This window comes from Ammospiza caudacuta, chromosome 8, assembly GCF_027887145.1.
Source record: "Ammospiza caudacuta isolate bAmmCau1 chromosome 8, bAmmCau1.pri, whole genome shotgun sequence".
Taxonomy (NCBI): domain Eukaryota; kingdom Metazoa; phylum Chordata; class Aves; order Passeriformes; family Passerellidae; genus Ammospiza; species Ammospiza caudacuta.
The window spans coordinates 34,237,439-34,260,753 of NC_080600.1; the positions used below are offsets into that span (position 1 = coordinate 34,237,439).

At 39.7% G+C, this 23,315-nt stretch overlaps 1 protein-coding gene across 1 annotated transcript in view; it reads left to right on the top strand.

Annotated features, from left to right (window-relative positions):
• Positions 1–23,315, top strand: part of KALRN (kalirin RhoGEF kinase) — a 466,558-nt gene that overhangs the window by 168,810 nt on the left and 274,433 nt on the right. Inside the window, exons 4-5 of the mRNA XM_058809387.1 lie at positions 18,716–18,908; positions 22,484–22,996. Coding sequence (XP_058665370.1) covers positions 18,716–18,908; positions 22,484–22,996 — 706 coding nt within the window. The remainder of the gene's footprint in view (positions 1–18,715; positions 18,909–22,483; positions 22,997–23,315) is intronic.

The following is a 23,315-nucleotide window of genomic DNA, read 5'->3' on the forward strand; positions in this document are numbered from 1 at the left end:
TGTTTTGTATAAAGATGTGGGCTGTTTAAACAGATACACAACTTCCTATGTTTGTTTAAATCAGCCCAAACCTAAGGAAAATGGGAGGGCTGTGGTATCTGTTTCCGAATTATTTCCTGCTTTCATTGCCTGTTACTGTTTTTCTGGCTAGTGTAAGGTCCCATCTTGCACAGCTCTGGACCTGAAGCAAATGTCCTCTTTTTCTCTGCCCTCTGTGGGAGCTGAGAGTGCTCTCTGACTGGTCCCAGCCTGGTTACCTGCTGAGCCCTGTTCTGCTGTCCTGCTCCATAACATTGCAAGTGTTTTCAGACTGGTTTTGTGATGAGTAGCACAAAGATCATGATAGAAAGCTTGGCAGTTGATGTACTGTGAATTGCACAGCTCCTGTAGCCCTCTAAAGACTAATAAAAGGCAGAGTAAGCTGGGCTCTGCATCTCACTTTTACCAGTAATCATCAATATGGGTCTAATAGAAGTCTCTGTTTATTGTGAAATAGAAGAAATGAGATTAACTTAATATTGAAATAAGCTTATGAAGATTTCATTACCCTGTTTCAGAACTGAAATAAATAAAATAAAGGTTGATGTTTTTACAAGAGTAAATTCCTTATTTAAAGTAAATTCCCTAAAGAACTTCCAAAGAGATTTGCAAAGTATTTTTTAAGTTGTTTATCTTGTATCCAAACATTTTGTACTGTTTTGGAAAACCTGAAAATCTCTTACTGTTTTTTCCCCACTAAGTTCTACAATATTTCTTTATTCTTAAGTATAGCTTGCTCCATTTAATTATATTTTAATTGTATTCCAATAAATAATTGAAGCTACTGATTGCCACATGCAGAGAAACTGGGATTTCAACTTGTCATTGTGTTCTTAAGCATTGTATTCAACACTCAACATCTGCTTAATTTTAGGCTATAAATCTGCAATTGAAAACAGTTAATATGAACGAATCCCCCATTTATTATGTCTGAATTATTTCCAAGACAATTGTTCTATTTTACAGTGTAGGGGAAGGAGTTTAATTTTCTATTACTGCCAATCTCATGCTAAGATTTCAAAGTCATGTTGGGTTCTTTCTGGTTCATCTAACATCTCCAACACAAATTCAATGGGTTAATAATCTGAAGACTGAGGATTGCAGAGGGTAGCCCTACAGGCCAAGTTTAGCATAGAACAGAAGTGCACAGGTCTGGAAGAGAATTTGCCTTTGCTGGCACTGATTGTTTCCTTGGCTGTTTTCCAGCCAAGTGGGAGCTCACTTGTACCTTCTTCAGTGGAGTCAGTGGCTAGGGCTTGCAGAGGGCACATGTCCAATGGAATAAAAGGTCACTGTTTTACTTTGTCTCCTCCCAGGCAGCAAAGTAAGCATCTCTACCCAGTTCAGGTCCAAGCCTTTTGATTTTCCTGGTCTGGCCTTTTTTGGTTCAGCCCTGCCCTCTCAGGCCGTGCATTCAGGCTGCAAGCTCAGAGCAGCCAGAAGGATGGCAGTCAATGGATTCCTCCTCACAGCCCCCATCTGCCCATGTCCTCTGCCCTGAAAATAGTCAAAAGGTGCTGCTGCCCAGCCACAGCTCTGCAGTGCCACCACACCTGGCTTCTCTCTTTCTTGCTGGGAGAAGAGCCACTGGAGGGCTGTTAAAACCCTCTGAGCAAAGTCAGAGCTGCCTCTGGCAGTGCTTCCTGCGGGGGCCAGGAGGGCTGATCTGGAGGCAGCTGCCTCCTGTATGTGTGGTGATTCCATGCAGTGGCATCACCCGAGTTCCTCAAGGTTTGGTGGCCTTTGCCAAAGGTTTGAGCTTTGCTAAGATCCTTAGAAGACCTCAGCTGTCTTCTCAGGGTAGCCTCAGGTGCTACTCAGTTTCCCTGCAGGGGCTGTGTGTGGGATGCTGTTTCTGGCTCTCTCACACAAGATGGGTGCCCATCCTGTGCAGCCACTCCCTGTGTTACTGTATTTCTGTTAGTAATGTTGTGCATAGTACCTCACTGCATTTCCAACAGAGAATTCTGCCTGGGAAGGATTCTGCTTGGATTTCTCCAAATCAGGATCAAACAGCAAAACAGCCCCTGTCACCATGCATGCCACCACTGCTGGTTGTCCACCACAGCCTAGTGCCACCCAGTGGTGCTGGCAGTGTCTGGGGCTGATCCCATCCCCTGAGTTGTCTCACGTAGAGCTGTACTGCACACTCTACTTTTGAGCTCTGTCCAGGCCCTCAGTCTGGGGATTAGATCAGCATTGTTCCCTGTCCTAAATGGCTTTTGCATGTTGGTTGTACCGGCATCTGCTGCCTGGAAGAAGAAGCTGAGGTGATGGAGAAAAGGCAGAAACTTGTAAACTAGGATATATCCTGCACCCATTCACTGGTGAGGGAGCTGGCGGGCACCACAGCCTGCTGTAAATTTTGTGCAGTGTCATTTTCTCCATCCTCTTCCTCAGTGGCTCTCTGAGAAGTGTTTTGTGAGTCTCTGCAGCACACCTCCCCATGCTGCCATCCCTGGCCTTGGCCACACTAGTCCTGGTGTTAACCTCTTGCATGTTCCTCATGGGCCTTTTAACCATCAGACCTGTGGCTCCACAATGCTCCAAGAGGTCCAGGCAGCAGTGACTAGCAGAATTCCTTGGAGAAGGCAGGCATGTGCTAATGTGAGCAGTAATTCAGAGCAGCTAAAATTAGCAGACAGAGAGGTTTTGTGGGAGCGTCTCGCTGGCAGCAGAGCTGGCACAGGCCGTGCTCAGCTCCCTCCTGAAGCTGTCAGCAGCTGTCAGTGGAATATGCAGCACTTCAGCCAATCCTAAATTTTATTTTAGGTGATCTCTTTCCTACAGTTTTTGCAGAGACTGTAAAATAGTTTTTGTCTCATTCCACTATGGATGCTTGTGTTCCTCATCAGTAACTCCAGTATGTGTTATATCCTTTTCGCTATTAGAAATTATTGCGATTTGGAAGTGGTTTATGCCATCTCTTCATGGATGTCATTAGAAGCAGGAAAACAACTGCTGTGCTTTGCAGTCTGCTTTGTAATGGGCATATTGTGCAAGGCATCTCAATGTCTGTGGAAAGCTCTTCTAGACTCCTGTGGAGGATGGATGAGACCTTTACTGTGTGCCAATATGAAGCAAGTCATGGGAGACACAGGAGTGGAGTTGTCTCAGCCTAGACAGGCTGATCCTTATCCTCACTGGATGCATGGAGATGCTGAGGATGATGCTCCAAAGTCTGGGTTCCCCAGTGCACAGCTGGGGTAGACTGGGGATATGTTTTCAGGAATATAATTTAGGCATATTTCCAAATGAATAATAAAAAGTTGATGCTATCATACTGTTTGTCAGTCACTGTTAAACCAAATCTGTCAGAGAAAATGCTCAAGAATATTACATTTTTACAGATTTAATGAGAATAGACAGCTGCATCAAGGAAAGAGACATAATTAGTGTCCACAGAGAGAAGAAGGTGGTCTCAACCCAGCCCTTCTCAGAGACTGGGGGTGTGCAGGTATCCCTAGATCATATAAGAGGTACATTTGTTATTAACCACTAGAGAATCAATGTGCAAACCACTACCAAGAGTTTGGCAGTTCCCATGCTCATAAAAGCACATGCTAGTTTGTGATATGAGAAAATTTGATCATATTGAAATAGAACAATGACCAGTTCATGGTAACATGTGGGATTGAGCAGGGTGATGTTCTTATAGCATGGAAAGTATGGCTTGGGACTGGCAAGATTTATCTCAGAGGTTGGGATGCTCAGTTCCCTGCTGTTTGCAAAGGAAATTGGTATCCCAAGTTGGGTAGACAGTTGTAAATCTCATCAGTGGTTTCTTCTCGTTTTCCATAAGGTGTTCCTAACCAAGTCTATGGGGTTTTATGCCTTCCTTGTGGATCCTGGCACTGCTTCAGAGTTCCCTGTGGATCCTGAAGCACTGCGTGCAGCAAAACGTAATTGTAACTCTATGGTGTGCGACTCCTGGGCTACTTAGATTAAGATTTAAAAAAAGAGAAAAAGAAATTCTTTAATGAAAAGTAAAATCACAAATAAGAGAAATAATTCTAGACTCTCTCCTTTCCCCATAGGAAAAGGCAGCAAAGTGTAATTCAGACATGCTTTTGGCTTGGCAAACGCTGTCTGGTCAGCAACGTGTGCCACAGTGTATTTTTCTGCTATTAACAGGGGAGGATTGGTTTCCCTGACTGTGTACACAGGGCTTTATTTAATGTCTAACTTTAAAGAGAAACCTTGCTCTCTAGAGAATTTTCCAGTGATGTAATATTTTAGAAAGATCCTTTGTGGTACTTCACCAACAAGGCAGAGCACCACAACAGCTTTCCCTTGTCTGCGACTGTTTTCAGGGAGATCTTCCCCGTCTTAAACATGCCCACACTACTGTGCAAACATGAGAAAGTAGGAACCTGCTGTAAGCTTGATGCTGTATTTACAAGGGACATCTTTACTGAATGGTCCTTTTGGTTAAAGTTAGTGAATAGAAATTGGAATAGAGAACGGCTTTGTAGAATAATTGCATCTCTCTCCAAAAATCAGAGCAGCAGTTCATCTCTAGCCGGATCAGTCTGCTTTCAACTGCTTTTCATATCCCTTTTTCCTGTTTCACATGGGATTACAAGAAGAATTGACGGTCTCTAATATTACTGCTGTATTATTAGAAAACTTTCACTAGAAGGATAAGTTAAGTTTTATAGTTTGTTTATTTATTTGAAAGTCTAGATGCTTGTGCTATGGATGTTGTTATTGAGGATTGAATAAATACTACTTTTTGAAGTTTAGTTTGAAAGAATTACTAATTAAAAGTTATTTTTGCTTGGTAAACCATATTAAATAGCTATTAAACCATATTAAGTGATATTTTACATCTTGAAGATAGAAAACCCTAAGTGTTTTTTTTTTTACAGATATACTGCATGAGGCAGAAGTACACATCCCTTTAACAGTGTGCACTGATTAGACCCCTAATTTCTGGGAAGCAGGATCTTAAAGCTGCCTTTCCCAATCTGAATTGGGAGCACGCTGTAGGAAATTGGCCATGTACTGTGTTGCTGCCTGACCTTAGAAAATGCACTGGAAAACCTGTCTCATTATGAAATGTACCATTTCACCATGCAGTAATTCAAGGGAGTGGAAGAATTTAAGGGAGAACAGTAATTGCAAAGGTATCTGATTAACTAATGGGTGATCATGCATGTAGGAAGCATGGCTTGTTAATAAACTGTTAGTCTAAGAATGATTCAAGTAGGCAATATGTTCTTTTTCCTTAAGACCTTGTTTTTCTTTTGTTCTAAAGACAGAACTAAACTCTTACAACACTGATTAATGACATCCAATTTTGCGGTTACGTCCCCTTATTTCTCCATTCGTCTCTTTCTACATTTGTAATTTAGTTCAGAAACTGCATCTGGAGAAGCAAACATTTCTGGGATCACAGATTAGTTAAGATTTTGCTCCCCACTGGAGATTTGTGGGTAGGAGCTGCAATTCCATTCCAAAATCTAATTAAAAATCAGGTACATAGGAAAGTAGTGAAAAATCTTACCCATAAGAAGAATGTCTGGGCTCTGCTTTTTAATGAACTGTTAGACTAGGAATCAAATACACAAGCAGTATGTGCAGGTTTTTTTTGGTTTTATTCTTCTCTCTTCACAAGGCAAACCTCAACTGTTACATCATTCCTCACTTACCAGGCTGACTGGAAATCTCAGTTTCTCTTCACTTTCCAGAACAGCCACCCTAATGACTTTGCAGTGTCTGATTGTAAACTGTAGGCGACATGGAAATAGGGTCAGCTAAAAGGATTTCCTGGGATTTTCATTTGGGAATGAATTCTGTAGGACACTTCAGCACAGTAGTTTTAGGGACTGTTAAATAGTATCTGTGTGTATTAGCATCAGCAGCACTTACCTGATGACTTGTTGGGCGCTACTAATTATACAAAGAAGGCATAAATTTTAGTTAGGTAAAGTCCACTCAATACCTTTGAGAAAGAGCCATTTGAGAATTCACCTGCTCTAACTTGGACACTAGATTTAGAAATTTTCATCTTAGCAAATAAGATGCTAGTTGTCCTCATTATATATTTTTTATATTCCCAGGAGCACTTGGAAAATTAAACCAGAAATGTTTGAATAATGTACAGAACTTTGAGCAACATAAATCAAATTAATGTAGTGGATACAATACCAATGCAAGTCTGTCTTGATCTCCCTTTCTGGGCTTTTGAAATTGGTGACAAGGTAGTATTTCCAGAAGCTGAAGTCCATTTTGTCAATACTTTGCTCACATTGCTCTTTTAGAGGCAACTGACTTTTAATTGTTTTTCACATCACATAGGTTCAAATATTGGTCAAGTTCTAAAAGCTAATGATAAACTATTTTAGGTAGATAGGGTAGAGAGAAGATCAAAGAAATCATTATCACCAGACGATGTAACAGGATTTTTGGGGTGGATTTTAAGGTATTTGGAAGCAAATTAATATATGAGGAAATTTTATGAGTTAGTCCCAATTGATTTATCAAACCATTAGTTCTTCCTACCTTTGATGTGTGGCTCCTGTGAAAATTACAGGATTCCCCTGTTGGTTCTTCCAGGCTACAGCAGACTTCAACAGAATCTGAATGAACTTGAAATATGTATCTGCTCTGCAAACAGAATCAGGCAACAAATGAATCTCAAGACAACAGACCAGAGAGGATTTTTCTAGGCAGCCATTACCAAGCTCTCAGACTTTCCATAAGTCTTGTACATCTTAAGAATAAAGATTTTTATTCACTGTGTAAGTTGCCAGGGGCGTTAGAAGGAAATCATCCAGGTGGAAACATGCATTCACCATGCCAGCTCTTAGTCCCAAATGAAAGGAGGATATCAATACTTTTTCAGGCTAACACATTCATTTTCTACAATAGATTGGAAACTGATGCAAGAGGTCAACCAAAGCAGTAAAAGGCCTGCCTGGCCTGCAGGCTTCTACTTACCATGTCCTTTTGCTAATTCTTGTTTAAGTCCTGTGATCTTCCTACAGAAAAGCAGTCAAGTGTGATCATGTGTCCATCCATATCTAGCAAGTGCAAACATGTGCTTCATGCACCATCTTAATTGCTTAATCAAGCTCCTTCTATTGTGAGGCACAACCATACAGAAACCAGATGGAAGATATTTTTATCAGGCGGGCCATAGGACTAAAGAAACATGGTCATTGAACATTGCTGTCCTTAAAAACCCCAGGGTTGGGATACAACTGCATCCATGCTTCCTCCCCACAATGTGAAAATTCAGGCAGCAGCCACTGTCATAAACCCAGACTCAATCTTACCTCCCCTTTCAGATACCAACAACTTGAGCTTGCCCAAGGGACATAAGCACACATTGACAATTATTTTAAAAGAGTTTATATAAAAGAAGGTTGAGACAGTTATTTACATTTGGAATCAGGGTTTTGGGTTTTGATTTTTTTTGAGTCATTAGTTTTGTGGATGATTTTAGCAGTTTGCATAGCATAACCCCCATAAGAGACCAGTGCAGTGTTCTTTTTGTTTTCAAGTGGTAGGAAAAAGTCTGAGTGTATTTGAGCTGTTTTCTCTGCTGTTCGTCAAGCCTGTTATAGCAACAGAGGTTTTAACTTGTTCTCCTTATTTTTATTTTATAAAGCACTTAAAATTATGCATTAAGCTAATGCTCTGGTAGGTTCTATATCAAATCCCCAGTAATTGTATTTTTGCTGTCTTTTCCACTAGAGGCTTTGAGTACTAGTTTGATTATGCTGTGATCACTGCTTTTACTCCACACAATACAAGAGGAGCAAAATCCTTGACTGTAATTGCAGGCATGTTTTTTTAGCCAGGCACTCGCCCAGTCCTAATTGGCAACCTGAATTGTGCAGCATGGTCATCAAAATGGGCAAGAACATTTGTGAATAACTCATGGCTTTGATAAACATTGTATCTGCAGGTTTGGTGGCAAAATTGGCAGTAGTGAAATATTTAAGAATTCTGGTATTTAGGCTGCCAGAACTGGGTTTTCAGTTAGCACCCCAATAAGATGGAGAATGCAAGTTCATGTTCTAGTCTCATTGTTTCTTCCACTGGCTGCAGTCTCAGCAAGACAAATGTATATTAGTCTATATTGTCAGGGCTATCTTTTCTAGCAGATAGGCTAGAAATCTAATTAAAAAACCCAAAAGCTTTGACTCTGGCAAAAAAAAATAGAAAAGTCTGTAGGACAACTCTAAATCCTCTAAATTAAATGGATGTTCTATGTCAATGCCATTCTATTGTCACACTTATAAATAAAATATGAAGGGGTCTACTTTCACATAGACCCATAAATGGGCTCATTTGTGAGTTTAATAAAGCGTGTGTATTCAGTACAATTAGAAAAGCATATGTTGAGAGCAATAAATGATTCCTATATAAAATCAGCACACGTGTAACAGAGAATATATCCCAGCCTGGATAAATAAGCACATGGTTAGATTATTAACTGTTCTCTCTTAAGCTTTTTAAAATTAACTCTGAGGTGGCCACTATTAGTTAGGTGGCCACTAATAACTATTATTAATTTTTCTGCAATTATGGATCTTCCCTGTGTCTGAAGATGTGGTAGATACAATATATTCAATGGAAAAATGCAGTGGCTTCAACAGAGAGAAGTGTGTTATAATGCACAAGAAGGGGGTGAATAACCCAACAAGGTTCACCTGACTCAGTCTCATCCCTTGGACTACAGTGCTCCAGCCAAGTGTAAAAAAAATGCATAACTTGTGAAGCTGTAATTGCAAGGAAAATAGCTACATGTATTTGTGTTATCTCAGTATCAGGGACTCACATGCCACAGGCTTTTCTGAAACCGGGGGATGTGTCCAGTGTGAGGCTAAGGGTTTGCAGAGCAGCTCTGAAATGGATTCTGTTGATCCTCATCAGTTGTTTCTGGCAGAGAGGGGAAGGGGTAGCTGTGGTTGTTCAACTTACTACAGAAACCCACCACACTGGGCCCATTTCTACACAGGATGTTATACTGACATTAGTTTAACTCACAGGTAGGAAACCCATTAGTCTGGTGGAATAGATGTGGCCTGATGTGTGTTTCATGTGCCTATTCCAGGCCTAATGAGTGGCTCAGTATTAGGCCAATATCCTTAGGTGCAGTATTTCAAGAATCTGCTCTCTCTGATTTTCATTACTGTGGGCTTGCTGACATCTACAATAAATTGTAAGTTTTCTGACTAGCAGATTCCTATCATTACTAACCTGGCATATGCTAATTTGTCAATATAATTTTCAGGTCTGTCAGCAGGGAAAGCACCACCTAGGGTATGTAGTTCCTGAGATGAATAGGTTGATGATCATTCACATGTGGCACTTGTAGATGGATTTGCCAGTGAAGTTTTATTGTGCTTTTGATAGAGAAGCCATAGAGCTAATAAGGAAAAGGGAGCAGGCAGTTGAAACTGGGCAATTACTTTTCAGAGCATTTATCTGAACCTGCTTTAGCTGATTAAAGAATTCCTCTGGTTTTTCCAGTTATTGGTGACTGATAGGCAGAGAATGATGGAGAACTGAAATTATTTGCAACGTGCTGAAAGTTCAGGATTGTAAGGGAAGCAACATGAAAACTGCATTGCCATGTCAGCGATGTGTGAGTTCCCATCAGTGTGGGACAGTGCCTGGCACGAGGGATGCTAAACCTGAGGAGACCACACTGGCACCTGAGGAGCTCAGTCTCCTGCAAGGATGAAAGTATCTGAGGCTGGAGAAATACCCCAAGTCATCTTGGGAAGACACTCAGAGAATGTTAGCTCAGAGAGTGACTCACCTGGGGTTTGCACATTTATTGCCAGGGTTTTGATTGTTGGATTCATTTTTGCTTTCCAGAAGCATTTTAGATTCAGCTTTCTCACTCTGGATGTCAACAGTGTCTTTTGGATCTTCTACTACCTTTGAAACACTGAATTATCAACCTCTTTGTGCTCAGACAGCTCCAGTGATTTTGATCTCCCCCACATTTATGTCTCCACACATAAAAAGGGATGATGCCTCATATCCATGGCTTCATTGGCATGGCTTTGCCCCTCTTGCTAGACACAGTGAGAGAGCCTGGCCTTTCTAGGAGACAGATTCAGAATAAATTGGATGTGAGCTAGAGGTTTTGGACCTGGCTTGGGAATAACTCATCAGTTTCCCCTGTCTCCTGAGGACTCTGTAAAAAGAACTTTTTCCACTCTCAATGCCATAATGGTTTTTTGAAAGAATGAATAAAGTCTGCTGTATGAATGAATACACAAAAATTGATTTTGCGAGTGTATCTTAAAGCATAGATTGATTTTGTAGCTTCAGAGCAAGTCCTTCTGGGTGTAATACAACAGGCAGTCTTCAGCCAGCCTGGCATGGCAGGAAGCATCTATCTGATAAATGAACTATTTTAGGTAAATCATTGTGCCTACAAAAACCTGCTTTGTTTGTGTACGGGTGGAGCTCAAAAAGAAAAAAAAAAAAAAGAGTACCAGTCATTTATTAGTCATGGTCAGTCCTCAGTGTCCAGCCCAGGGAAAAAAAGAGGCATCAGCTTTTTAATTGCAATTCTAAAGAGAACTGAAATTCTTGTAGAGATCTAAACAGACCCATGGACCATGGAGTGTTTCTGGGTTTCAACCATGCCTCCTGACAGATGCACTGGAATCCAGTGTTTGCCCTTATGTCTGTGGATTCTGGAAAAAAATCCTATTTGTCTTAAGGAGTAGTTATTGCAAATGCTCATGCTGCAAAACTCTGCACTGCAAATGGGCAGAAGCTAAGAGAGTTGTGGAAGAATCTGCTATTTTGAAGTGCAAGTTTTTAAGTGAGGAAAAATCTAAAATATTTAGAAATTTCCTACAAACATACCTCTAAAATGTTATATCAGTCAAAATATTTTGATATAATTCAAAGTTTTTTTGATAAAATTCAAAGTAGACAGATGAAAAAAAGTGAAAAAATGACAAAGAAATCATCTTAAAAGGTAAACCAGAATATTTTGCTCTTATAAAAGCCTTTTTTCAATTTTAAATTCAGTAATACTTTCATGAGAACCTGCACTCATCATGAAATATCTTACTTTGAATTGATGTGTAGAATCTCATCTTCTCTCCCTAGCTCCTTATTTTAATTACAGTTCCTCAGTAAATGGGTGTGCATTGCTCTCCCTCACTGCCAGGAGCAGGGTATAGGAACTGACGAGTGCTTACTGCAGGAGATGTCAGTACTATGTAGAAAAAGTGATTTTACCATCTTTGAAGAGGTTTTTTCTCCTCTTGTCATCTCTGAGCTCAGTCAAGCTCTGGATCAAATGTGCAAGTCCCAGAGTGGTCATACCTGCCTGCATCAGGAAGGAATTTGGCTTGGTGTCTGCCTTTGGACATGATTGGATTTTACCAGGTGCTGCTGTTGACTGTCTAGACCTACATTAATCATTCTTTGCATGAGCTGAGCATGTTTGCAGGCTTCTCTGTGCTGTAAAGGTCTTTCCCCTGTGGGTTTCTCTGCCTCCCACAACGTGTTTCAAGGAAATGTATGTATTTGCAATCTGGAGGTTTTCCACTCTGGGGTGACTGTTTTATGGCGCTGACTGGAATTCCTGGAGATGTTCACCCTGCACCATTCACTCACTCGTTAAGTCACTGATGTTGAGAACTGGTAAATTAGGATGCCGTGTCTGAGAGCCCAAGCACTCATTGCCCAGACGAAATATCCCTTTCCTCATGTGAAAATCTGGCAGTGCTGACCATAGACTAAACTTCACAGTGACTGCATGTGAAACAACCTTCATGGTCTCCTTGCCTGAACTGTGAAAAAACTCATAGTACAGGCAGAAAGACCCATTTATTTTCTGTGCTAAGCACAGCCTTATATATCTATTTCTCCTCTGGAATCCAGTGGATTTTAATCTTCAAACTTGCTTCCAATAGCCTCTGCTCATCCAAACCTTTTCAAGAATGGTATGTTTCTATTTCAACACAACCCTAATATTTCTTTTTTTCTAGCAAATTTCAATAACATATAATTTTCATTTGGTAAAGCATTTTTGTTTTGTTTCTGCTAAATCATCTCAAATGCAAGACTTTAAATGCTCAAGAGAGAGTTGAATGGTACTGTTCAAATATTTCTTTGTTGTAGTAACAAATCTTTAAATGTGGCCCTGCTTTAACAAAAAACAAAGCCCTGATTAATTTCATATTTATCTCAGCAGCTGTTTCAAGGAAGACCTGCCAGATATTGATCCAAATATAGTAGACATGCAGCAACAAAAGGGGAAGAGGGTAAATGGGTTTAGATGAAGGCATCATTTACCAGCAGAAACTTAACAGAAATTTGAAAAATTATAGCATTTGTCCTCCAGATTTGGCTTTAACAGCTGCGATCATGCATTTTTTGGACACAGCTGTGTTTTATATCTTTGCTATTTGAATGAAGACAGGAAGCTTCTCAAATAGTGTTTATTTGCTCAATTAAATAGGAGGCCAAATGCCTGCAGAGCTTTGGGTCCCAGTTCTGGTCTGTGTTGTAACAATGCAGATCAAGATTTTTACCTGCGTGGAAGAGAGCTCAAACAGCCCTGCTGAACCCTGACAGAGATGCCAGTGGGAGCTGCACCTCTCAGAATGACCCCCAGGCCCTCATGGAATCATGGTTACATATTGGAAAAAGCTTTTCTTACACCTAGGTGGTGTCTGTTCTTCCTACCTTACATCATTTTACAACAGAATTGCTTGGAGCTCAGAGCCATTTTTCTTAGATGTAAAAATTGAATACCAAAATGAGTGAGTTTCTTGAGAATATCAGGAGAACCCATCTGGCACCAGTTAGCTCCTGCTGCAATATATGGGATTTTTCTGCCTTCCTGTTCCCTTCCTGTTGTCTTGGGGCCAGAGGCAGGGGTTGAATGTGGATGTTGTGCAGCCCACACATCTGCATTCTTGTGCCATTCACAGACACACCTCATGTCCCCTAAGAGCAGTGGCTGGAATCCAGAGACAGGAGGTTTGTCTTTGCTTGCACCTCACTGGCTCCAAGTCTTTTTACAACATGTCACTGAAATTTCTCTAGATCACTGCTTTATGTCCACCTTCAGCCACTGTGAAACTGCTTTGATTTCTTTCTCTCTCTTTTTAAAAAAGAAAAGTGACAATGAGCAATTCCTTTCCAGTGCTGAAAGAGAATAAACAAATTTAGGTCACAGTAAGGAAGAAAGGATTAATTGGAAGTGGACTCTGGGTGGCTGTTTCTCCTCTAATTACAAAAAAGCATTGTGAAACCAAGTTGAAAAATGTAAGAAGGAAAATCTAGGATGATGATTGTCCACCTACAATCTTTTAGGTAGCTGAAGTTCTCTGGTGGGAGCTTGCTGTGAATTGTATCCAGAGTGATGGTGCTCTTGGGTTATGCACCACTAAGTTCCTCCCCTGGTGTCTGATATAGCAGCACAGAAGGGAGATGTGAGGATTAGGAGTCACAAGTATCCCAGGATCTTTGAAAAGACAGTGTCTCATGCTGCTGAGCAGCCACTGGGGATGTGGGTGACAGCTCAGACTGACAGCACAGGAACACATTTCTTAACTGGGATAATAAGCAAGGTACCATTTGCTGAGAAGTATCAATTAGAGCAAAGGATTTTAATAAATAATGCTGGTTCAGATGTGCTTGGCAAACAGGTCTACTAAAAATTGCTTTATCTGGTCTTTTAAATGTACTGAAAAGTAAATTATGAATACAGGAACTGACTGTTTCTATTGACAAGGTGAAATTCAGGCTCAGCGTGGTGATGTGAAACCAAAGAATGAAAGTCTGTAAGTGATGCTTATTATAAACCTTTCTGTCTGGTTTTATTTCCAAGCTGAGTAAATAAACCACACACAAAATGAATAAAAATTTGCAATTAATCAAAAATATTAACACATAAATCACTGAAGTGATCCTTGGTGCATTTTGATATGGAAGCTAGGCAGCAGAGTTAGTAAGTTCTCGTATGCAATGAGGCCTTTGGGATAACAGTTTGTGCTTGGAAGCTTTTACATACCTGCTTTTCTCCTCTCCCTCCCCTTTTCCACCTTCAGCTTGGGAACCAATTGGCTGACTACAGCCACATTTATCAAAGGCAGGGTGATCTCAAAAATAATTAATTTCCTGCAGATTTTGCTCCTATGTATTGATGCCTGAAGAGCTACTTGTTATTCTGACAGTGTCTCCTGACAAGGTTATGCTGACCTGCCTTAAAAGAGACCTTGCTCTCCCTGTTAACAAATCATATTTAGAATGAGATGCTGGACATGTCAGATGTGGGCTTTTAGTAGTCCAACAGGAATGCTAAATGTGCTGCTTCATCATTAACTCATGACTGCAAAATGGGAATGGAGATATTATGTTATTTCAGCTAATCAAGTGCTGAAGCTTCCAAGTGCCAGAAGCTTGGGCCAAACCATAAGGATGAAAAATACACATAATCAATAGGTATCTGAAAGATTAATCAGAAAGCATGAAGTCCTTAAATTCATTTGGTACCCAGTGACCAAGCTCTTGCCAAAGAAAATACAATTTAGAGCGTGCCTGAATTAAAGAGGAAATTTGAGAAAATAACCTTATGAAAGTACCCTTGAAACCAAAATCGAGCCATTTATTTTTACAAAATTATCACATCTGCTTCTGAGTTTCAATTGTGTGCCTTTTTTTTTTTTTTTTAATCCAGATCATAAGTATTATTTTCACAAATATTCTTGGGTATTTTTATTAGACTTAGAAGATGGTCTTTGCTCAAAAGCAGTGGAGCAACTGAAATGACTTATCAACTATCAAACAATTTCTGCTCACCATTGCAAATCTAGTCCAGATGAGCACAGCCAAAAGGCTGATGGATTGTCCAAATACCTTGATTTGAGTGTTTTTTCCAGTTTCTGGTCAAATATCAATACCGGAAAAAATTAAGCAGCACAATCAACATTAATTGCCATCCTAAAGTGGTTACTTGTGTGTAATAGATATGTGTATTGATGTATCATCTTGGGAGCCAGGAATAAGGCATGTCTTGCTTGGGAAATGTGGAGAAAGCTTGATTGCTACTGATGCTTTTCCCGATCAATTGCTAAATTGGAAAGGGTTTGAGTTGTTGCTTTTAAGCAATAAAGTTAATAAGCATGGCTGGTCCATTCAAAAGGAGCCTCACATCATTTCCTCAATCCATGCTGAGGTAACTGAGGAAAAATGACTGACTGTCAGAAATGACAGATTGTCCCAGATTGCCTCACCAGAGTTTATCAGAGCTTCATTATGTCTAGGCCAATTTTTTAGGATGCTGTCAATAGCGGGAAATATTTGGATATTGCAATTTTTTTTTTTAATAAATTGCCCCACAATTATGTTAGCCTTTTGTGCTTTCACATCCATGTTCAATTTTGGTTTTGCAGACCATTATTACTCATTATTTTTAATTCCCTGGATTTGCATTTATAGTTTCCTGAAAAGTAATTTTTTGGAATTTATTCTAGGCAGCTGAAGACTGTAGTATGAATATATTCAGCTGAAGACCTCCAGCAAGGCAGGCTCCTTAAACAAATACAGCATGGCAAATGGTCCCTGTCCTGAAGAGATTGTACTCTAAATAGTTTTCTTATCTCACAAGTCTTTCTTTGAGATATTAGTACTTGATTAGAATCTGGCTACCTGTTTGTACAGGGTAAGCGCTCTCTAAGGCACCCTCTCTGCAGCAAGCTCTGCAACTGAAAGTAGAAATGATGAACAGGCAGCTTTCTGTCTTGCAACAGTTTAAACACCATTAAATAATAGCTTTTGACAAGCAGGTTTAGAAATCAGGTGCTAATTTTCTGCAAAAAGTCAGAACAATGTGGAGTTATCACTGTGCTGGGGGAATCAAATTGTGGAGATGAGACTAAAGACCCACAGATCTTGTGCAGGTTAGTACCATTCATCACATTAAAGAAAAAAATTTGCAAGCAGAATTACTTCTGCAAGAATGTCATCAACACTCTTGAAATAGAGTTGGATTTTCTCAAAATGGTAAAAACTGTCCATTTGTATGTTTCCTGCACTACAATTGAAAAGGGGCATCCACTTTAGCACTTTCATATTTCAGACAGGAGTTTACATGCCTATGTGATTAATGAAGTTGGAAAATTGTCTTCATAATAAAGAGCATTGTTTGGAGTTTTGTATTATTGGTGTAAGAGTGGTTACCTGTTGATGTGTTTTGAACATAAGAATTCTGTGATTATTCTTCTTCCTTTCCTCCCTTTCCATCCCTCTTTCCCATCAGTTTCATACTTGAAAATGTACTAAGTTTGTAGGAAATTTGGTTTGGTTACAAGGATTGTGGATAGTGCTGGTAGTGAATAACTGCTTGTTCCAGGGAAAGAATCAGAAAACATTCCCAGGCTGGGAATGATCCTCAGGATCAGTGACCATTCTCCTTTGTCCACCAGAAAAATCTGGGGAATCATTGCCATTTTTTCTTCTACTGAAAATCTGCTATGAAGTCTCCAGAGACAGGACAGTGGGAGTTTGGGGTGTTTTGGAGCATTTTTTTGCACACACACACTTAGGCATCATGTGCTGATGGGTGTGGGTAGCATTACTGCTCCCTGCACTGCTTCTCTGCACCTCACAGGCTGGAGAGGCTGCAAACCTTCAGCAGACAGACTCCAGTCTGTATTGACAGTTCCTGGTTCCCTCCCTGGAATATCTGTTTTAATGCAGGCTGAACTTCTAGTCATGGTGGTATGTAATCAAGGGTGCCAAGGTATCACACTGCCTTTGCTCTACAGCTAGAGTTTGATTTTGCATCTGTTTGTGTCTAAGACTTCAGGCTCATAAACAAAATACTTCAGTCTTCTAGGACATTCCTGTTCTGCTTACTGAAACAGGTTTTATCAGTAAGTATTAATTTACTGTTTTACATCAAATTAGGTAAGCTGTCAGGTTGGCAGTGGTGAGGGGAGTTGGAATGAAGCTGGTACTGTCTATGCCTTGCTGTGGTTGCAATGGATGGTGGTGGTGTATTTATTTGTTTATATCAGAAAAGACAGATTGCACTTACCTGTTACTTGTCCTCTCTTGGGGCTCTCCATGTGTCTTGTATGGCTCCTGCATCTCTTTGTCAAGTGTTTGAAGAAATCCCTAGGAATAGGTGTTCAGGTTTACAGGGATCAGTGATTTGGCAGAAGTTCCTGAAGTATCCTCTAAAGCTTTGCAAGAAAAAAAGGAAAAATAACACAAAACACAAAGCCCTTTCTATTAGTTGCTTTCTGATTTGCTTCCTTGTCTCAACTCTTGTTCCAAAAGGCAAGAGGTGGTAGCACCCCCAACAAAGCTTCTTTTACAGCCTTTTTTTTGGCATTAGTTATGAAAGGATCAGATGTCTGACCTTTCAGCAGTAGGTAAAAGGAGAATAAAAATATCTGTATTCCTGACAGTGTTTGGAAGTGCCTGGTCTCTCCTGTTTTCCTTTGCACTGGCTATTGTATGCAGTGTGCTCTGGATGTGCCAGTAATATTAAGGCAGAGGACCAAGCTTGTTGTCTCTGAGGGCTCCTGTCTGGCACTGTGTTGAGACTGTTCACGTTAGCAAACTCTCAACATACATCCATCCAGTGTGCCTCCTCTGAAGTATATTCCTGTCCTTGTTCCAGCCCAGAAACCTAGTTATAAGCTTTATAGAGCTGTTTTCCACTGAATATGTAGGAGATGGATCTTATTATCAGAAAGAGTGTTTTAAGATGTTAAATAGGTAGAATGCAGTGAAAATGCTCCTGTGTGTTTGTGCACTGGGAATATTTCTTTGGAGTCTTAACAGTTTTGCAATTTCTACATTATACCCAAACCTCTTTTTCTGAGGATTAATACTACTATGTCCCTTGAAAAGTTATGCTGAAAGCTGCACAGATTTGACTTGACATGTCCTTTTATTCTTTCTCCTCTCTCCTTGTGAGGAAAAAGAAGAGATGTGTTTGCAAGGGAATGCTGTGGTGTTGTTGGGCTCCATGCATTGCCAGTGACCAGGCTAGATAGCTGCCTTGGACTTCTGAGAAGGGAGGAGCACAGGGTGGGGGGGAAAGTCTGAACTGCAGATTGAAAAAGGTCCTGCAGCAGCATTTGAAAGATCAGTTGTGAGGGGAAAGGGCCCCAATGATAACAGTGCACATGCTGAGTCACAAGGACCTTCCTGACCAGGAGTAATTGCAAGGCATTTTTCTGGACATGACACTTTTCTGGAAGTTAAACTTTTTTAAGAGGCCTCTAAAAATGAAGGCACCCAAATTTAAAAGTAGCTGGTAATGCTAAGGCACAGGACTCTGCTTGTTGACTTTGGCTGGGTTCAATATGTTGAAAGCAGAATCCATTGTATGTACACATAAAGAGCTTCTATACAGATGTATTTGATTCTGTTTCCAATTGTGTGAAAGTATGTATGCTTTTTAGTGAATATTTGAATTACACGTGTTTGGAAAATTAGAGATTAAACTGTAATCTAGATGCTTGCATTGCATGTAAATTACATTATAGTCAATATAATATGACCTTTCTTATAGCCTTTATACTGTACTATCTCTTGTCTTTTATGTTAATCGTTCCTTGCTTTGCTCTGAAGCACCAAACACCAGCAACACAAGCCAAGTCTCACTGTGGCTGCCCACAATATTAATTATCATGATGTGCTTTTATTCTTGCAGTGAAGATGTTTGCAAAAGAGGATTCACTGTTATTATCGATATGCGGGGATCCAAATGGGATTTGATCAAGCCTCTCCTAAAAACCCTTCAAGAAGCCTTTCCTGCTGAGATTCATGTTGCCCTGATTATAAAACCTGATAATTTTTGGCAGAAGCAGAAAACAAACTTCGGCAGTTCCAAGTTCATCTTTGAGGTGAGAGCCGCGTAGAAATGAATTGTAAAGCATCATTTCTGATAAGAACTTTTCTTCAGGTAAAAACCCCCTGTGACTGAAAGCAAAAAATACATCTGAGTGCAGGAGTAGGCTGATGCCCTGGCATCAGGTTGTTTTCTGAGCACACTGTTGAAATGAATTGCATATTTTATCCCAGAAGTTCACATAGTTCATTTTGCTGAGGGTTTTTTTTTGATGATAATGATTTTTGGTGATGTTGCATTAAGTCTTTCCTTTGTTTCTCATAGGAAAAAAAACCCAAAAAAACCACAACACTAAATCCATCAAAATACTAAAGATACAGTTTTCTAGATGCAAATGTATGAGTTTGTTAGTTTACCTCTACCCAACTTTCACTAGTGGTTTTTTTTTTGCTAAAAGATATTTGCTAAATTTTCCCCTCTTTCATTCCATTTAGATTTACATTTCAGGGATAGCATTAACAACTTTTATGAAGGATAAGGTGCTTCAGGCATGTCCTTTGAGAAGTAACCAGTATATAATTGCATAATTAAGGTGAATTTTACTTACTTTGTTGTTGATGAAGACAAACCAGCTGTCTTCTCTGTAGCACTTCAGTTTGCTGTGAATTTCAGCTTCTTGCCCAAAAAGAAGCTGAAATTCAGGTGCACGAAGTGCTCATATATCAATCATGCCACACTATGACTTAGTCATTGTGTTGTTTTTTAATAATTCACTGAGAAACACTTATATTGTTGGCTGTTTTACCAATCCATTAATTTCAGAGACACAGAGATTTTGCATCTCTGGAACACAGAAGAGAATTTGGCTATAGCTCTTAACGTTTACTGCAATGGAAGACTGTATTTTAGTATATATTTAAGTTTTGTTGAAGTCAGTGTGATATAAGTGTGTCCTTATTTTCAACCTGTTCTTGCAAGGACCCATGAATTGCTGTGGGGAATTAGATTGGTGTTACTCATTAACACAATTTTTCATTATTATCACATTTTAAGTGCTTGTAAATGTTCACCCCTGTTTTACAAAATCCAGTAAACTCATAAATTTTGCTTTGATTAAATAAGTTTTTACACTCCTTGGTACCTTTGAGGACAGATAAAATAACAGAGTTCAAGTATGTATTTTAGAAGATTTGTTTGGTTTTAAAATTAATAAATACCTTGTGGAGGCTTGACATATATTTTTTTATATGGAGTTGTTGTGATGATAGCAAAGAGTAAACTGTGACCAAGTTATGCTTCATGTTTACAGCTCTGAGTCTGTATTGTTTAAAAAGCTCTGGATTCATTTGCTGGAATGCATTAAGGGTATTTTCATTTTGTGTGTGTTATCAGAGCCTTTCAGCCTTAGTCTGTCTGCAGGGTTGTTCACATGGGTGTCCAATGGTTCACAAATTTTTGGGCTGGAGGAGGAGAGTCGGTGCTTTCACTGTGTATTGGACCACCTGCAGACACTCAGAAAGATAGAATGGTTTGAGTCCTTCAATTCCATGATTCAAACAAAAATTTCCCAAGCTGTGGTCCACACTGCAATATACACACCACAATCAAGGAACTTCTATTGAAAGGATTCTTTCAAGGCCAGATTTCTCTTTTGAGCTAAAGAAGTTTTATGTGTGTGCCAGGGCACTGTGGGACCCTTAGTGGACTCTGATGAGCTGGATGTTGGGGAGTGAGATTCTGGCACAGTGTTTCTGTGCCACAGTCAGAGTGAAGCATGTACATAGATCTTCACACAGAGAGAGAAATAAAAGTGTTTGTTTGATGTATGTGGATTCCAAAGTTTTCTGTCACTTTGAGGAATAGACCAGGCAGCTTATTTAGCATTAATTCAGAGGTGCCTTCAAGACTATTTTCCTTCTCCTGCAGAAGGAGGCTAAACAGTGGACAGCACTTTTAAAATTGATTTCAAAAAGAAGGATGAGCAATGCCTAGGAAACTGTAAGCACCTACCTGCCTCACTAAAACTCTTTTCATTAGAGTTTGAAGAATTACGTAAAAAATCAAACCTGAATAAAGAAAATTTCTGCTGAATTTGAGAAATGAAAAGCCTTTCTACTGTCTTATAATGTCAAATTCTCTGCATGATTACAGTAATGTTTCCATTAGCCTGACAGACTGCAGGGGGATGCCATAGTGTTAGCCATGAAGAGAAGTATTTCCCTGACAGGTAGTTAAACTCTAAACTGAATTATCTTCAAGGTCTCAGTGTCCAGGTCAGGAGGTATAAAAATTTGAAAATGCTCTGAAGCAGCATACTTACCGTCCCAATGTTTGTCTGCTCCTCCCACTGTGCTCCCTTTTCCTCAAAACAAGGAATATTGCAAGAGCATTTTAAAATAATCTTTCTCCTGAGTTTAAGTTCAATACAATCTCAATTTTAATACATTGCAGAATGCCTGATGTTTTTGGATGGATACAAATTGGAAGAAAAAGCCTATTGTTAACCTTTAACCAGTGGCTAGCCTGCTGTTTTGGACATAATTTAGGGTTATGGTCAGGATTTTAGGTGTTTTTCTTTGTAGATGACTTCTACAAGAGTGCTGTGATTATTGGGTGCCTCCATTTCTGAAAAGCACAAGCTCTGACATTCTTTAGAGGCCTGATATTTAGGGGATAGATGTGCAGTCACTGATGAAGAGAAAAGCCTTTAAGGGCTGCCAGCTTGGGTGTTAACATGAGAGCACTGAAAATCTCTAGTTGCATATGAAACCCTATGCTCCTAATTTCAGAAAGAAGTATTTTGTCTTAAACAAATGGGAAAAGCTTTCAGTTGCTGTGTCCTTAAACTGTAACCTTCTTTCCAGACACTCAGTGCTTTTCTCTATCACCAATTACAGAGTCTGAATGAATTAAAACCATTTCTCATTGATTGTGTATGATTCGTGAGCAGTACTTTCTATTGGCAATAAATTCTAGTTGTTAATACTTCAATGGCATTTCACTTTCACATTGATTTTCGCTTAATTACATTAGAAATTGCTAATATCAAAGAGTGGCAAAAAGCCAACTAGAATAATTTGGAATAAGAAACTCAGCTGTTGAGGCAGTTTTGTTAAGGCAGTTTGCAATACCTGCTTCAGTTCAAATACCTGAAACTTTTTTTTTCTGTGTAGCTGCTAGCTGGGGTGTAACACAAGTAGCAGAGTGCCTGACATGCCATGTACCCATTTAGTGAACAACCATGTCCAGATATCTAATAGCTGCAGTAAGAAGTCTTCAGTATCCAACTGGGCTGAAATGTGTGATGAAATCTGTGGTAGAAACTTTTTCACTACATGTTTTTGATAGTTAGGCCAGATGAAAAAGATAGGCATTATTCCAGTATATATCACATCTTTTAATAAGTAAGTAAGTAAGTAACTAACTAACTAACTTAATAAATGCCATTAGAAGCAAAGTTTTCTGTCCAATTAATGTATCAAAATTATACACAGTCCTTGACATCCTTTACAATATTCCTTCAATTATGTATTGATGAGGAAAATACTCACTCCCTGCTGTTTATGGGTTGTGCTGTTAATTCTGATTGGATGGTTCCTGATTTAAATGCTGTCCTTTTCCCTTCCTTAGACAAGTATGGTGTCTGTGGAAGGCCTGGCAAAGCTCGTGGATCCTTCTCAACTGACAGATGAGTTTGAAGGGTCCTTGGATTACAACCACGATGAATGGATAGAGCTGCGTGTCTCCTTGGAAGAGTTTTTCAACAGTGCCATCCATCTATTATCGAGGCTGGAGGATCTCCAGGAAATGTTGGCTAGGAAAGAGTTTCCAGTTGACGTTGAGGGCTCAAGAAGGCTGATTGATGAGCACACACAGCTTAAGAAAAAAGTGATTAAAGCTCCTGTGGAAGAACTGGATCGTGAGGGCCAGAGGTTATTACAATGCATAAGATCCAGCGATGGTTTCTCTGGTAGGAACTGCATTCCTGGAAGTGCAGATTTTCAAAGTCTTGTGCCAAAGATCACCAGCCTTTTAGACAAGCTGCATTCTACCCGGCAACACTTGCATCAGATGTGGCATGTCCGCAAGTTGAAACTGGACCAGTGCTTTCAACTCCGGCTTTTTGAGCAAGATGCAGAGAAGGTAGGGAGCAATCTGTTCCTTTTCTCATGCTTTAAATAAGACTTTGTTGCAAGGATGACCAGTTTTTCTGTAAGTGCTAACATGAGGTGTTCATCACCAGTGTAAATTTCATGTTGCCAGCAGATACACTTCATGTGACTTGTAAACCAAATTCCCCCAGCAAACTGTTGTATGTAGCAGGCATAGTAATATCCAAGAGTAATTTTTCTGTGTTGCTTTTGGTGAAAGTTAATCTGCTTTTCTGTCATATAATGAGTATATTTGGTAGACATTAGCACAAGAATCTGGCTTTTTTTTCCAAGCTTCTTTTACTAAGCTT